Source organism: Triticum aestivum, chromosome 3B (assembly GCF_018294505.1).
Source record: "Triticum aestivum cultivar Chinese Spring chromosome 3B, IWGSC CS RefSeq v2.1, whole genome shotgun sequence".
NCBI lineage: Eukaryota > Viridiplantae > Streptophyta > Magnoliopsida > Poales > Poaceae > Triticum > Triticum aestivum.
In genome coordinates, this window is record NC_057801.1 from 17072621 (window position 1) to 17089765 (window position 17145).

The 17145-nt window shown below is 41.6% G+C and overlaps 1 protein-coding gene across 1 annotated transcript; it reads right to left on the minus strand.

The window, feature by feature from the left end:
* Window positions 1-1344: 1344 nt before the first annotated feature.
* Window positions 1345-2533, minus strand: LOC123067158 (putative E3 ubiquitin-protein ligase SINA-like 6). Its single transcript, XM_044490078.1, has 2 exons — window positions 2306-2533; window positions 1345-2239 (listed from the first exon to the last, which is right to left on the minus strand). The coding sequence occupies exons 1-2, from the start codon at window positions 2531-2533 to the stop codon at window positions 1568-1570; spliced, it is 900 nt and encodes a 299-aa protein (XP_044346013.1). The 3' UTR covers window positions 1345-1567.
* Window positions 2534-17145: the final 14612 nt, after the last annotated feature.

Sequence of the window (17145 nt, forward strand, 5' to 3'; positions counted from 1 at the left end):
GAGTCCAATTTGACGGCTATCGAGGAAGGCACAAAGAGCAAACTTATGGGCTGATGGATGAACGGGTAGGGAACTTGGAACCTGCGTGAGTTTTTTCTTTTATTCAGTTTTCCACTGGTTCTTGTCTTTCTTGTTCTAGTTTTTCCGCTGGTTTCTTCTTTGCTTCTCTTATTAGTTTTTTTCTCTTTTATTTCATTTCGTTTTTTCTATTCATCTTTTTTCTTTCCTATGTTTTTTATACATGACGTATTTGCAAACATGTGGTGAACATTTTAGCAAATGAATGATGAATTGTTTTATCTAAATACGCGGGGAATTTTTTACAAATGCTTGATAATCATTTTTATGAATATGCAATGAAAATTTTGAAATATGTGATGATCGTTTTCAGATATGTGAAGATGTTTCTCTACATACATGATAAACATATTATATATGAATTGAACTTTTTCATTTACATAATATATTTTAAAATTTGCATAATAATTTTTTCCTAGTATTTGAATATGGTTACCGGAGATGGACTCGCCCTATTCATATCCCTGTGCACGATTCATCTACCTGGTGGGTTCTTATAACCACCCCTACACTATTGACTGTTTTGATTCAACTACAATCACAACACCACTCGAAATTTGCGTCAGTCCTAGAAAAATCTTCACCGGACTTTGGTCGGGTGGGGGGGTGGGGGTGCTTTTCCGCTATTGGGTGTCATTTCCTCACATAAGGTCCAGACCTGCCCAAAAGATGAATTCTTTTTTTTTTGAGGGCCAAAAGATGAATTCTTGGTCTTGTTTGAAATAATGAAACTATATGAAATGTCCTCGCAAGGTCAAGTGCCCACACTCTCCTTAGGATGATTGGAAATATACTTTTAGGAAATATGGTTGGATGATACTTTTTAGACCCGTCTCCTTAGAAGCATCAACAGCTCATTTCCCATTGGGGAGGGGGGCTTCTCTCTGAGTAAGGATACCTAGTCGGGGGAGGGGACTTGTCGTCGTTGAGTGGGTGTATTTGGACCACCTCAACCAAAGATAGTGTCTCCTAGGGGCGATGACCCCATGTTCACTGTGCCACACATAGACTGAGTGTGCCATGACATCGGAAGCTATCAACTTGTAAGCTAGCTCTTCATAGATTAGATCTACTCTACTGTAATCATCTTGTTTATTTTTTTTCTGGAATACTAATCATCTTGTTTATCAACAAAGATACATAGGCAGAACATATAATTTCTACCCATCCAAGATGGACCTGTGTAAACACATTGATTGAGAAAACACTCACAACCTTCAACACAGACACAAAAGCAACACACCAATCCTTTTTTGCGAGGGAACATTATAATTAATCTTGATCAGACACGACATAAGAATTGTTGCTCGCCGCTTCCATTCGAAAATGCAACCCAAAAGACATGCATCGCGTGCCTAGCAGTTCATGACCTGACATTTTCTGCTAGTACTACCATACCAGTACCAACTACTAGAGTAAAAGGCGGATGGATTACGATTACCATGGATCATATAATAAGGTTATAATGAGACTTGGCGGCGTCGATGGATCAGAGCTTGTCAATGCGAACACCGAGGAAGAGGTCTTCGCTCTCGCTCCCAAAGTCCGGTGGCACCAGCAGGCACACCGGCGGCCTTTCACCGGGAAGATTGCCGCTGCTGCTGCTCGGCACCGTGGACAGACGACGAAACAAATTCTCCTCCGTGTTGCTGGCAACCTCAGCCCAGACCGTGGACCTGAAGCGGGGCGCCGCCGCCGCCGTGCCCTCCCGCACGCACACCACCGACACAGCGGTGGCCTCGCCGAACTCGGACAGGGTGACGAGGAACAGGCGCGGGTCGTTCCGCTCGACGAGGAGGTGCGTGCCGCCGCCGCGCCACGGAGGCGGCACGGCGATCCTGAACGGGGTCCCGTAGCTGACCTCCGTGACGGGCCAGGAGTGGGCGGCGGCGATGTGGTCGAGGAGGGCCGGCGGGGAGGCCCACATGCTGCAGCCGTGCCCCGGGCAGTGGCAGGGCGCGAAGGCGCACTGCAGCGCGTGGTCGGCGGCCTCGTGGTACATCAGCTTCCTCCCGCAGCCGTCCGCCTTGTAGCAGCACGGCAGCTGCACGGCGCGCAGCGCGTCGTCCATGAAGGGGAAGGGAATGTAGGCCGTCGGCGGGTCGCACGACGTGCAGCGGTCGCCATGGCACCTGCCGCACACCCTGTGGCCGCCCTCGCACTGCACGCAATCACTCACAAATTAAGCTACTATTTCATGACAGTGATAGTGATCGAGAAGAATTACCTGGTGCACAGGAGGCCTGAGTGGGAGTTGGCATGCAAAGCAGAGATAGAAGAGCGGGTTCACCTCCGCGGCCACCCATGGAACCTGCATGGCTTCGTCCTCCACCGCCAACAGCGCACCTTCGCCGCCTTGGCTCTGCCTCCTCTCTAGCCCTTCCTGCTTCACCGCCATGGGCTCCTCCTCCTGCAACCTCGATTTCTTGTTGCTCGGCTCGCCGCCGTTCTCCATCGCTGGCAAGGTGGAAGGCCAAGCAGAAAATGCAACACAGCTCAACTTATGCACGCAGTACTAGTAGAAGCCAAAGGGGTAAACGATGTGGCGTGTGAAAACAGCACAAAGCACTTCGTGGGGACTTGCTCCACACAATTACTACTATGCGCCCATCAGCCTCCCGCGTGATAGGCATTAACTCGCCTAGTACTATCATGCATGCATACTCTTCTGATCACAGCACACTTTGTGAGGATTGACTTCAAATGCAAGGCTGCCTCGTACTCTGAGTCCATCTTTGTGATCAACAAAATATGAGTTTTATACTAAAATAATAAACCATTAGATTCATATTCAACATTGTAGTATATACATTTTATGTGTCATGTAATTTATAATTTTTGGGTGAAATAGGCGATCAAAATTAGAGCAAATCTAGCAGACTCACCAAAAGCCATATGGAGCATGCTTTATAATTTTTTGGAGGTTGTGTTGGGTCCGTGAGCAAACACAAATTCGTCAAATATAATATCTTTCTCAATGGGGCATAATGGGCCTGGATTGCAAGAATAGCCGAAGAATCAAACCTTCAAGGAGACAAAGCTATTCCAGACGAAGTCGGCGAAGGGCACATCAACCCGTCCAAGATAGCAGAATTCGAGGTCAGGTGCGTCTAGTGCACCTAGACATAAGAGCAAATATAATAAGGTGAAGTAGGTGGATTACAAAACTACAAACAATATACTTCCTTCTTTTCTTTTTAGTCTGCATATAAAATTTGTTTGAAGTTAAAGTTTGTAAATTTTGACCAACTATATAAGAAAAAAAATATCAACATTAACAATATGAGATCAATATCATGAGATGTGTCATGAAATTATTTTTCATACTATATAACTAAATGTTAATATCTTTTAACATAAATTTGGTCAAACTTTATGTAGTTTGACTTCAAACAAAATTTATATGCAGAATAAAAATAAAAGGATTGATGAGTTGGAGAAGAGATAAGAGAAGCGGGCTACAGATTAACAGCCTGCTTCAACACGTGCTCATAGAGATTTTGTGAAAGAGTGAGGTGGGTCATGTATATATATAAATAAGTACTACATATTTATATCTAAGTATTATACTTGCCGGCTATAGGTTTTGCTATAGATGACGTTGCAACATCATATGGCCATCAGTTGTTGAATAATTAACTATGCTCATCACTGCCAAACCACTGATGAATTTATTTCACACCAATATTTTCTTAAATTTAAACTTAATATTCTCAGACATTTTCTATAATAATAAATTCAAGCTTCATACTAATCACTAATAAACGTAAAATATGTAAGTGTAAATCTTCTTATTTTTTCAAGTTGTTGTTGATATGAACATATGAATGGAAATCTGGAGGCATATACAAGATATACACTTCGAAGAGATCATTTCAATGCAAAAAATGTCATCGCCCAACTTTCTATGTTTTTTTCTTCCAGTATATTGGGTATCTTACCAATCATAAAGTCCCTTAGTTTTGTAGTATGTATATCCATACTTTGGTTAACCCATCATATGTTGAAAGATTACCCCGGCCTCTGCATCCAGCAATGCACACGATCATTTATTAAAATGAAATGAGTATCAAAGTAGGAGTACAATTAATATCTCCAGTAGCTAATCAAGATCAAGAAAGTAAACAGATAGCCACACCCGCGAAAATAGGACACCATGCATAAACACCTACCCTATAGTTACACCGCGATCCACACTGTTTGTATGTAGTCCGTGTTACTGTCTCCCATAGGTTGCACCCAAAGGCCATAAGCTCTTTCGTTTTCGCATGGTATAGTAATGATCACATACGGATTCATCCACATGTTGGTAGATAATCTGGAAAAAGTACTCCCTCCGTTCCAAAATAGATGACCCAAAGGACACATGTATTTTGTTAAACACACAATCATTCGGAAAATTCTAGATAGCCCAAAGTAATGCACAAACTTCCATGCGAATTTGTGCCGCTATATTAGGCTCAACCCCACCTAACCAGTTACCAAACAGATTGGGAATACTATTAGTTGGAGGTACATTAAAGGACACATGTATTTTTTTGCCACAATAGCTTCGCTAGTTGGCATGCGAGAAATAAATGTTGAATCGTTTCCTTGTGGTCATAAGCACAACACCGTCTACTCCCCTCTCACCTACTCCCTCCATCCGGGTTTATTAGGCCTCTCAGCATCACAAGCATGTCCCCTTTTATAAGGCCCCGCTTTGGAAAGGTGTATGCATGCAACTATTTTATTGGTTGCATTGAAAGTCATTGTTGTTGGTGCCATGACTGAAAAATTAATACACTTCATGCATGCTTTTTCATTGGTTGCATGCAGGTGAGAGAGTGCATTGGGAGTGGAGTAGAAGAATTAATGTGAACAAATTACTATGTGTCTTGATCTAAGAGAAGTTGTCTTTAGGCCTAATAAATCCGGACGGAGGGAGTATGTTTTACCAAGTTGTACTTCGTTGGTATCACAAGCCACATAAAAATCTTGTTTTTTAAAGGAACCTTTGTTTTCCATATATGGATAGACCGGATTGGTCCATTATTAAGCAAGTTCACATACAAAGATTTAACAGAAAGCATGCCCGTATCAGAAAGGGACCATCGGGATACATCTGGCTCATTAGAAAAGTTGACCCTCTATCAACCTACAAACTTGCAACCATCGATCCATCATTTCCCAACCAGTGCCCGCCTGAATTGTATATTTAAGGGAATCGAATGTAATATTGTACTCACAAATATGCGTCTTTACACTGCACAATATTATAAAGCGTTTGATAATGCAGATCTAGAGGCATCTCCCCAAATCAAGTATCCTTAAAAAAATCTAGTTGTGTGCCCATTCCTAGTAATAATTTTACCATTGTTGAAGATTGTTATCTTAGTTGTCATCAAACCCTTCCAAACGGGGGAATCATTCGGCTGTGCCATTACTTGCACTAAAGTTTTGGAGTGTCGATATCTTTTAAACCATAACTATAGCCACACCCCCTTCTCCCTAGAGGATAACCGATAAAACCATTTACTAAGTAGGCACTTATCTTCCACTTCTACATTTTCAATCCCCAAACCTCCTTGGTCTTTTGGCCTAGACAATATGTCCCACTTAACTAGACTGTATTTTACTTTATTCTCGTCACTTCGTCAAAAGAACCACAACCTATAGAAGTCCATTCTTTTCCGTACCTTAAGGGTATTTCAAAGAAAGATAACATGAACATCGATATGCTCATAAGAACATATATAGCTGATAAGTATGAGCATACCCCATAAGATATAACTTTTCCCTTCCAACAACTTAGTTTTTTCTTAAAACAATCTTCAATACATTTTTATTCTTTATTTGTTATCTTTATGTCATGAATTGGAATCCCAAGATAATTAAATGGAGGGATCCAATCTCACAGGCAAACAACTGTCTGTAGTTTTCATGTTCCTCCTTATCCCATCCAAAGCAAAACAGTTCACATTTATGGAATTTTATTTTCAGCCCGGACAGTTGTTCAAAGAGACATAAAAATAGCTTCGTATTTCTCGCTTTGGACATATCATGCTCCATGAAAATTATAGTATCATCATCATAGTGTAGGATGGAGACACTCCCGTCCACGAGAAGTGGGATGAGCCCCCCTACTAGATCGTCCTCTTTGGCTCTACCAATTAGGATTGCCTTGCAACAATATTGAACAGAGTAAGAGACATCGGATCACCCTGATGCAATCCCTTTTATGTCTGGAAATCACGACCTGCATTCTCATTTACCTTGACCCCGACACTGCCTTCTTGTATGAAGGACTCGACCTGCTTCCTCTAGGCCGAGTTGAAACCCTTCCTACACAAATCCTGTTGTAGAAATGGCCACTTAACTTTATTAGTAAGCCTTCTTAAAATCCATTCTGAAAACAACTCAATCCAGTTTTTTTGAAATGAATTTGGTGTAAGGTTTCATGTTGAACCACAACACCCTTTAGAATGTGTTGCCCATGCTTGAAAGCAGTCTGAGTCGGCTAAACCATAGAATGTGCAACCTGTGTGAGATCATTAGTTCCCACTTAGGTAGAAATCTTAAAGCTAACTTTGATCAAACAAATCGGTCTGAAATGCTCAATGCAAACTGCTACATCCTTCTTAGGTAGCAATGTAATAGTCCAAAAGTTAAGCTGAAGCTGGCCATTAAAAAGATCATGCATCATGGGCATCAAGTCACCCTTAATAATCCCCCAACACTTCCAACATGGCGCCTTATTATTCTTCATTTGTGCGATATCCTCAAACACCTCCTTTTTCATAAAAGGAGTATTGTGCACCTCATTCTTCTTCGCACAAAGCTGTGGGATATCCTCCATTGGCCCCTCATCTAAAAACACAAAATTCTCTACCGAAGCCCCAAAGAGCTTTTCATAATAGAAATTCAATATATACAATTTAAGGTTCTTGGACCTACTATTGTACCCTCATCTTGTTCAAGTTAGACAATTTTTTCCTGTGTTTTTCATTGGCAATCGGATGGAGAAACTAAGTATTATTATCCCTTTGTACTACTTATCGTACCTTAGCTCTTAGTGCCGCTTCTATCTCCTTTTCTTTAAGGATTTGTTTAATATTTTATATCAAACTCGTTGATGAGATTGAAAGGTCTTTTCTTTTCCACTTTACAAATCCCACTAGCATTTTTAGCCCAACCCTGCAAATTTTTTCTTAAATGCCAGATCTTATACTGCCACTTTTCGACATTAGACTCCTCCTCGGTTTTCTTTACCCCACTCCTTGGCTACCAATTCTAGGAAGTCCTCCTTTTCAAACCATGAGGCTGGCCATAGTGGGAATAACATAAGGCTGGTTGTAATGGAGAGTATCATATACTAGTATCATGCATATGATACTAGTATATGATACTACCTCCCTAATGCATAGTATCATATATTAGTATCATGTAGTACTTTATTTATTGTCATGCATGACACATAGTAGCACAACCTTTATTATGATACGGTATAATGATATGATACTCAACTCTCTCTTTCTTCATTTAATTCTATGACACATCATCAAAATTTCCTAGTTGACGTGCATGATACTAGGTATGATACTAACATTACAACCAGCCTAAGTAGTATCATGCACTTGGGACTCGCAAACATGCTTATGTGGCAAACAATTAAAGAAGAGAGAGATGATTATAGTAACATAGGTAGATACCATAAAATAATAAATGTGATGCTACTATGTGTCATGCATGGCAATAAATGAGATCATCTATGATACTAATCTATGTTACTATGCACTATAGAGGTAGTAACATAGAATCTATGATACTACTATGATACTAATCTATGATACTAATCTATGTTACTATGATATTAATCTAAGTTACTTCCCACTATGACCAGTCTGATAGTTTTTTTTAAACCACAATAGTTTGAACGGCTTTTGTTGCCAACGTGAGTCGCGCCGGAGTCAACAAGAAGGGTAGTATGATCGGGCAGACCCCTTTGTAATGCTCGCGTTGCTCCGCGACGGAATTTGGGGCTAAAAGATGACAAATATTCTAAAAGTAATGTTTGACTAACAATTAACTTAACTGCTTGTCTCACCGCCAAAAAAAAGTTAACTTCTTTGTCAAGCTTGAATTTTGAAATAGCTGCATGTAGTAGATGTATTGGGAACATAAAAAGTAGTACTAGTATAAAAGATATTAATGGTCGGTCAAATTTGTGCTGTGTTTTTTGGGAGTCTCACTAATTGAAAGCTTTGCCGCCCGAGACAGCTGAGTGGGTGCTGATTGGTACTCCTATGCATTGTCGAAGGTGCTGGTGATGGAATGCAAGAAGCTGCCGAGTATGGAAATACTATGCAAGCTACTACATTGTCCACGTTGAAGGAGAATGGGCCTCTTGATACAACTACGATGCAGAATTGCACTACAATGGCAGTACCATTCCCAAGTAATTACATTCTTCTCTATCCCATTTTCTGTTAAGTTGTGTGTTGAAAATAGTACATATTAAACCACCATTGCAACACCAATCACTGTTTTCAATTAACAATGGCACCATGATAGAGATAAGAAGTTGATACATTGCTGCAGGCCCCACTTCGACGGCTCATCCACCTTCATTACAGCCAGACCAGATTGAAAAAGGGCCCTCTACTCAGTCCAGAAATACTATGACAGGTACCACTGCAACACCATCCTCGGTTGCGGAAAAGGGTCCTGTTGATATCACTGCAACACAGAATTCCCCAACAACAACACTACCATTCCCAAGTAATTACTCTCTTCTCTATCACATTCTTTGTTAAGTTGTGTGATCATCATGAAAATGTTGCATATCAACCAATTATTGCATCATCAATCCCTATTGTGAATTAACAAAGACAGCATGATAGAGATAAGTTGATATCACTACAGGTCCCACTTTGATGACTCCGAAGGCTCTCACATTTAAAAGAGATAATGGAATGCCGCTAAGGAAGTACGGGAGACGTCCTACGAAGAAGAAGAACTACCATACTGAAACACCTAGGAGAAGTCCTAGGCTCGACCAGACTCGTAAAGGTAGTAAAAAGCTGTTGTAGAGCTTGCAGTCGAGCGCAAGAGGCCCCGTAGCATCGAGCCAGCAGAAGAATCAACTGCCTCAACAAGCAATAACGAATCTTCAAAAAAGCCTATCGGTTGGCGTCGCAAACTAAGCTAGGTTGTCAACTGGTCACTGGATATGATCCCCCATGAAACTATTTTGATGTTGTTGGTCTAGTTTGCCTCCTGTGTCCTTATAAACCACTGTTGTCGCATTTTTAGTGAACAAAATTTGTATGTGTGAAGCTGCTAGCGCTGCACCGTCTATCTGAGGAATATTTTTCCTTTTGTCCTGGACAACTTGGGTATCTCGTGAAGTTATGGTATTAAGGTTTTACTTGTGTTCACAGATGAATTTACAACCAAAGTCGAAGCTTATATCTTACGCTATGCTGGACACAAATGTTGTTGATCATTTTCTTTTTCGAAAAGGGGATGACCCTGGTCTCTGCATCGTGTGATGCACACAACCATTTTATTAAACATAACAAATTAAAGTCACCGAGTACCAAAAAGTTTACATCAAAACGTACCACGATTTATGTGAACCATGAATACAAACTTTGAAAGAAGGATGATCCTCTGTCCCCAGTTTGATACACAATAACATACAACTTGGCCCGTCTCTGAAGACTCTTTGAAATGTGACTTTGTCCACATTATCACCTTCGGTTTGAATTTTAGGGTTCTTTGAGCATCGGGTCCAGCCTGCTCACAGAAAAAAAAATGATCTCAGATACAAAAATGAAAAATGATGTTAGTTTTTCAGAAGGATACATTTACATGCATCTTACTCATGGAATTCTAAAAAAAATGATTTACGGAAGCTCCTTTCATATGAACAAAACAGTGAACAATCTGAACATGAACAATACGGTTCACAAAATGAATAATTTGCCATACATACTCGGCTGTAGGTTATAAAGAAAAGAATAAATCCTGGTGCAGGATCTTCAGATTTCAATTGGTTGCACTTCACTCGGATCGAATACAAACCAGTAGCCGCATTACTACTATTTAGGCCATTTGTTCAGAACAAAGGGTGAAGCATTCCTACCCTTTCTTAACTACATATTACTGCTACCATTGCTTACCTGCATTACTACCAAGTCAAACTGATCTAGTACTGATATTGCCTAAATAGCTTAACAGTCATATGCCAGGTATATTCATATTAATCATCCATACCATGTAGCAATCCTTCCCTGCTTAGCTGCATTACTAGTTTACTGCTGAATACCATAATCTTGATTGGTTAGGTCGATTGGCTAGTACATGTGTGGTTTGGACTTGCAGCGTGTGTCCATGGTCTAGTAGGTTTGCTAGTTTCTAACCATACATTCATACTAATCATCTAGCTTAGCATGCACTAATCATATATTAAATATGGATAACATTTCCGCAAAAGAAATATGGATAACATGAACGAGATCAAACACATACTTCATGCATCCTCCTCGGCGCCCTAGCCTGTGGTGTAGTTGACTTGGGACCGACGGCGGCAGGTGGGATCAAATCGATCCGGGCACTGAGTGTGATCGTGTCGCCGGAGGGCAGCTCCTGGGGCGCCACCAAGAACATTACCTGGCCCGACCCCGATGCGCCCGTGGACAGCGCGTTGCTGCTCACTGGCGAGGTCATGAGGACTAGGTTGTAGTCTTTGTCGCCGCCACGGCGCTCCATGGAGAGCTTGCACCAGAACCTGGGCCCTGTCTCGGCCTCGCCGTCCGGCCTGATGCACATCAATGACACGGTGGTGCCCTCACCGAGCGGGCGGAGGGAGACGAGGAACACGTTGCAGTCCTCCTCCTCGACGAGCAGGTGCCAGCCGTGTGACAGGGAGAAGCTCAGTCTCCAAGACCGGCCGTAACGGACCGTGACGGCGGGGCGCTGGTGATCGGCGGCGAAGTGGTCGACCAGCATTGCACGGGAGCCCACGAAGGCACATGCAGACTCCGGGCAGGTGCAGGGTGCGCACTGGCACACGCGCGCCGATGGTCCGCGGCCTCATGGAACACCACGTAGCGCTTGCAGCCGAACGCCTTTGTAGGGGCATGGCACCTTGGCGGCGCCAACCACCTTGTCCAGCTGGCCGCAGTGGGTGTTGGCACGACTGCAAACGGTGCGGTGCCCGGCACGACAGTAGTAGCACACCCGTGCCCTACGGCATCGGACTGTCACATTAAACGCAACAGCACCCAAGTCATCAGCTTCCAGGCCTCGTTTCTCACTTGCAAGTTTGTTTTAACAGAAGGCCAATTCCATTTCCCCCCTAACTTTGGCCCGACCTCATTTTTACCCCCTGATTAAAAACGATGCTCAACTATATCCCTCTTCCGTTAGATGGCGTTATGGAAATACCCCGCCGCGCCATTTCCATCCGGTCAAACAGGTTTGACCATCTTCTAGATGTTTTCTGGACATAGTTGCCCATGTGTGCATTGCCACTGACATGTGGGTCTATAGTTGGAAAAAAGACTCTCCATATGTGACCTACATGTGGGACAAGCTCATAGTGGATGACAAGTGGGACCCGGCCTGAAAGTCACATGGGCCCATGTTTGGTGCTTTGATTTTTTTTGTAACTAGCTTAACAAATTATTTGGAGGGGTGGCCCACCTGATAGAGGCTGATTGGGATAGTGTTAAGTTAATAGGTAATTAATCTAAGTTAATTAGGTCACACAAGGGTCCCACCTAGCTAATAGGAAATTAACTAGGGGAGGGTGAAATAATAGAAGAGAGGGGAGTGTGAAGACCGAAGAGGAAAACTGGGGCTGCCATTGCGGCAATGTTGGAGCCAGCAGAGCATACCCCAAAAGGAAAGATAGCTGCCAATAATTTTAGCATGCCGATAATGTTCGTTTTGACTGTTCAAAGAACTGATCTTTAAAGTATTGCTATGTAGGTGGAGTTTTTATTTGGGATAATATAACTTTGGGTTCCACTTCAGTACACCCCCTCTAATAAAATCAACGCTTGAGATTAAGATGTGCCTCTTCGGACGAGAGGGTATGATGGTCTAGTTAAAATATAATTATTGCTTTACAAAACTCACAATATGGGATATGATCTTCCTAAATTTAGCAGATGTAATGTGGCCTGACAAATTGTGTTCTTAGTCATAGAACTTGTCGTGCCGGAACAATATAGTTCACAAACATATCATTCACCAAACCTCACAACTAATCTAATTTCGTCGAACTCGGTCAAGTTGAACGGTGGTGGCGGCAAGATTGACATGCCGTTCAGACTATGGTGATCTTATGTCATACTCCCCCGATTCCAATGAATAAGGCAAGGCATGCACGCTTTCCCAAATTCAACTTTGATCTTAAATTAAGTCAAATATATATATACTTTCGACTTTAAAATTATACCACTAAAAACTTCTTTTTAAAACAAATTCAACAGTATAATTTGATCATATATTATCCATATTTTGTTGGTCTAATCTATGGCCAAAGTTGAATTTGGTATGCGTGCACATCTTGTTGATTGGAATGGAGGGAGTAGGATTCAGCATGTGTACCTACTAGGCTACTACCTAGGCACGGTGATACACAGGATGGGCAAAGCCGACGCAAGCAGGCAGGAGACATTAACTAAGCACTCTGAAGAGCAGCGGTGGATTTTGGAATGGCCTAGTTGGAGGCTTGGACCAACGGAGAGATTTAGTACCCATGCCTGTAAAAGCTAGGCTGAAGAGTTTGCAGCTGGGACCAATCGTTAAGCCAATCACCGGGATTACAACAACCACACATGCTATGGAATACAAACTATAAAAAGTATTTCAATATCCCCTCTCAATCACAACTTATCTAAGTTGAGATTGCGCCTAAATGCTTCTTACTGTCGTACTGTCAATGGTTTTGTAAACCTACAACTTGATCTCTTGTAGGTATACAACGAATGTTGAGCAACTTGTTTGCTACTCTTTCATTGACAACGTGGTAATACACTTCAATATGCTCAGTACCTGCATGAAACACATGATTGGCTGACAGATAAATGGTACCAAAATTATCACCATAATGTTGCTGCTTTGGGTTCAATAATACCAAGCTCTTGCAACAACGACTGAACCCAGATTACTTCTGTTGTTGCATTCTTAAGGGACTTGTACTCTGCTTCGGTGCTAGATCTTAACACTGTAGGTTGTTTTCTTGCACTTGTACCCGGCCTCACCTCGCCACCGACGAGGCAGAGGCCATATAGGACGGCCTGATTCTATCCCGTTTGGTTGGTGTGGTAACTAAGGTTGAATTGGATGAGTCTAGACTGGGTCCATGTTTTGTAACTTTACAGCGTCTTCAGGCAAATCAAAGTCCCATTTCTCTAAAAAAAACGTCCAAGAAGATAGAGATTACCAAAATAGCACGTGTAGAATATTTACAGGATACCTGGTCTTAAAAACTGTCCATGGCCACTACTCCCAGGATTACCTTGTACTCCCTCCGTCTCATAATGTAAGACGCTTTTTGACACTAGTGTAGTGTCAAAAAGCGTCTTACATTATGGGACGGAGGGAGTAGCTTTTGGGGTTTTGTTCGATTGAGTTTCATTTGTGCCTACTTTTAACTATAGGAGCGAGTGTAAGCAAGACCTTCTACTACGCATCTTGGAAGCACTGTGTTATCATTGAAAGATTGGGACACACCTTAGGGTACATCATTTTTACTATTCCTCCACACGGATCATCTTTAGTGTTACTGTTGTTAGTTTATTTGGTTAGTGTACAGTCATGCTTTGGATGCTTCTAGCCAGGACTTGTTCTATTCAATATGTGATGAATTAGTTTGCCACATTTCAGGAAAAAGAAAAAATAGTATGCAATGTTGCCGCCATAGGGTCTAAAAAACAATAACAACCTGGTCTAGTTGTAGCAAAGTGTAGTCTACAAACTCAATGATTATCGAGTATTTGTAAAATAATCCTCATGTGTTTATATAAAACAATTCATCATGTACTCCCTATGTCCCATAATATAATACGTTATTACATTCAATATGCTCACATATTAGATATAATAACATCTTATATTATAGACTAGAGGGAGTATTTGTTAATTCATCACATGCTTGAAAATAGTTCATGCAGAGAAAATATAGAATGGAAAAAGATGAACAAAAAAATGAACGAAATAAAACTAATAAGAGAAATAAAAAAGAAAATCAGCGGAAAATCTGGAAGAAGAAAGACAAGAACTAGTGGAAAACTGAGGAAAAGAAAAAACTCAGGTTCCAAGATCCCTACCCGTTCTTTTTTTGAAAAGGGGCGCTTTATTACTTAAAAGATTTAAGCATTACACCCGGCCTCTGCATACCTAAGATGCACGCGGCCAAACAACGTTCTCTCATACAAATGAAAATAAAAAGGCAAAATACAAAGAAACGTAATTCGTATAACACCTAAAGCGGAGGGGGGCAGTCCTAAGATCAAGCTGCCACTCATGTTAGGCAAAAGTATCCCTCGCCTCAGCCTCCAATCGTGTACAGACCTCTGTAAATAGGTATCGATTCTCCACTCGTTGTAGAGAGGATCATAAATGAAGAGTCCTGGTACATCTGTAGATAACCTGCATAAGAGAAGTACTTTTATCGATAAAAACCTTATCATTTCTACATAGACAAAACGACCAAATAACAGCAAGCGCTCCCACCCTAAGAAGAGTTCTAAACCTGTGATCAATCCCATGTAGCCAATTGCCAAATACATTAGCAACACTACAATGAGGATACAAGTCAAAAGCTATTTGGATGACTGATCATATAGAACGAGCCAATTTGCATTCGAAGAATAAGTGCTTTATTGTCGCATCATGGTGACAAAAGATGCATTGCAGAATTCCATGCCAATTCCTCTTAATAAGGTTATCTTTAGTAAGAATTACTCTGCGACGAAGATACCATGCAAAATTTTATTCTTAAGCGGCATCTTCATCTTCCAGATCTTCTTATTATTATGAACTCGCACATCAGACTGGATTAATGCTCTATACATAGACTTCACTGAGAACTGTATGTTCCCATGTAGGTTCCATTCGAATACATCAGACCCATGTGACAAATGCACCATGGTAAACCGCTCGAGTAGGATGTTCCATGATTGGAGTCAGGGTCCAATTAAATCCCTTCTGAACATCACATTTGGCGGAAATGATTCCATTACCGTGGCGATAGCTAGTATCACCCTTGTGACACACAATATTGTACAGAGCCGGATATTGTTCCCGGAGAGTGGCATTTCGTAGCCACTTATCCTCCCAGAATCTAATTTTCAAGCCGTCCTTAATTGAGAAACATCCATAGCAGGAGAAATATTTCTTTGTAGCCATTAGACCTGCCCAAAAGTAAGAATCCCCAAGCTTCCAGTATACTTGTGATACCGCCTTGGAGCCCACATATTTCCTCCTGAGGAGGGTTTGCCATACCCCGTCTTCCGTTAATAATTTAAACAACCATTTACCGAGTAGGCCCTACTCTTAACCTCAAGGTCATGAATGCCCAACCCGCCTTGGTCTTTGGGGTGACAAACCACATCCCATTTAGCCAGTCGATATTTCTTTCTCTCGCAATCTCCTTGCCAAAAGAATCTTGATCGGAAATAATCCAATCTATGTAAAACTCCTTTTGGCAACTGGAAGAAGGAAATCATATATAGTACCATATTACTTAGTACTGAATTCATGAGGACCAATCTTCTGCCTTTAGATAGCAGTTTACATTTCCAACTGCTAAGTCTTCTTTGCAGTCTCTTCTCGACGTGTTTCCATTCAACATTTGTGAGCCTCCGATAATGTATCGGTATCCCCAAATATGTGACCGGAAACTGGCCCAACCCGCATCCGAATAGTTCGACATACAGGTGAGCCTCATCTTGAGCCTCGCCAAAGCAAAACAATTCACTTTTATGAAATTGATCTTAAGACCTGAGAGTCGCTCGAATGCTCACAAAATTAATTTCATATTTCTCGCTTTCTTGAGGTCATGATCCATGAAGAGAATCATATCGTCGACGTACTGAAGTATAGAGAGACCACCATCAACTAGATGCTTTACTACCCCATCAATTTGCCCATCAGTCTTGGCACGCTCAATCATGACTGCAAGCATATCCGCCACTATATTGAATAGCATGGGCGATGGCGAGTCACCTTGTCGCAATCCCTTCTTCGTTTGAAAATAGTGGCCAACATCATCATTGATCTTAATGGCAACACTGCCTCCGAAAACAAAGATATGGATCATAGCGCGCCACTCTGCAGAAAATCCTTTCATTCCGAGAGTCTGTTGAGGAAATGGCCATTTGACTTTGTCATAAGCTTTTTCAAAGTCTATTTTGAGTACCACCCCATTCAACTTTTTTCGATGTAATTCATTGACCGTTTCATGAAGGATAACAATGCAGTCTAGGATGTGTCTACCTTGCATAAAAGCAGTCTATGAAGGATAAACCACATGTTCAGCAACCGAATTAAGTCTACCTTCGTGAATATTGTAAAACTAACATTAAGGAGGCAAATAGGTCTATATTGTTGTATCGTGTCAACCTTGTTAACCTTAGGTAATAAAATAATCTCACCAAAGTTTAAGCTAAACAAATCTAGTTGGCCAGCATGTATAGGTAGCTAAACAAGAGGAGGAGATCTGGTATGATGACTTCCCAGAAGTTCTAGTAGAACTCTGAGGGAAAATCATCCAGACTAGGGGCTTCATTGTGCTCCATGAAGAAAACCACCTTTCTAACTTCCTCATCGGAGTATGGTGCTGTTAGAAGTTGTTTTTCTCCTTAGAGACCTGGCGAATGTCTTCTGTTCGGGACTCATCCATCGAGAAGTTTCGTTTCTCTGGGCCTCCAAACAGGGTTTTTTAATAATAATTAGTGATATAAGATTTAAGTTGCTCATGCACCTCAATCGTGCCCTCATCCTTGTGTAAGGAATGAATTGTTTTCTTCCGGTGTCTGCCATTGGCGACTCCATGGAAATATCTAG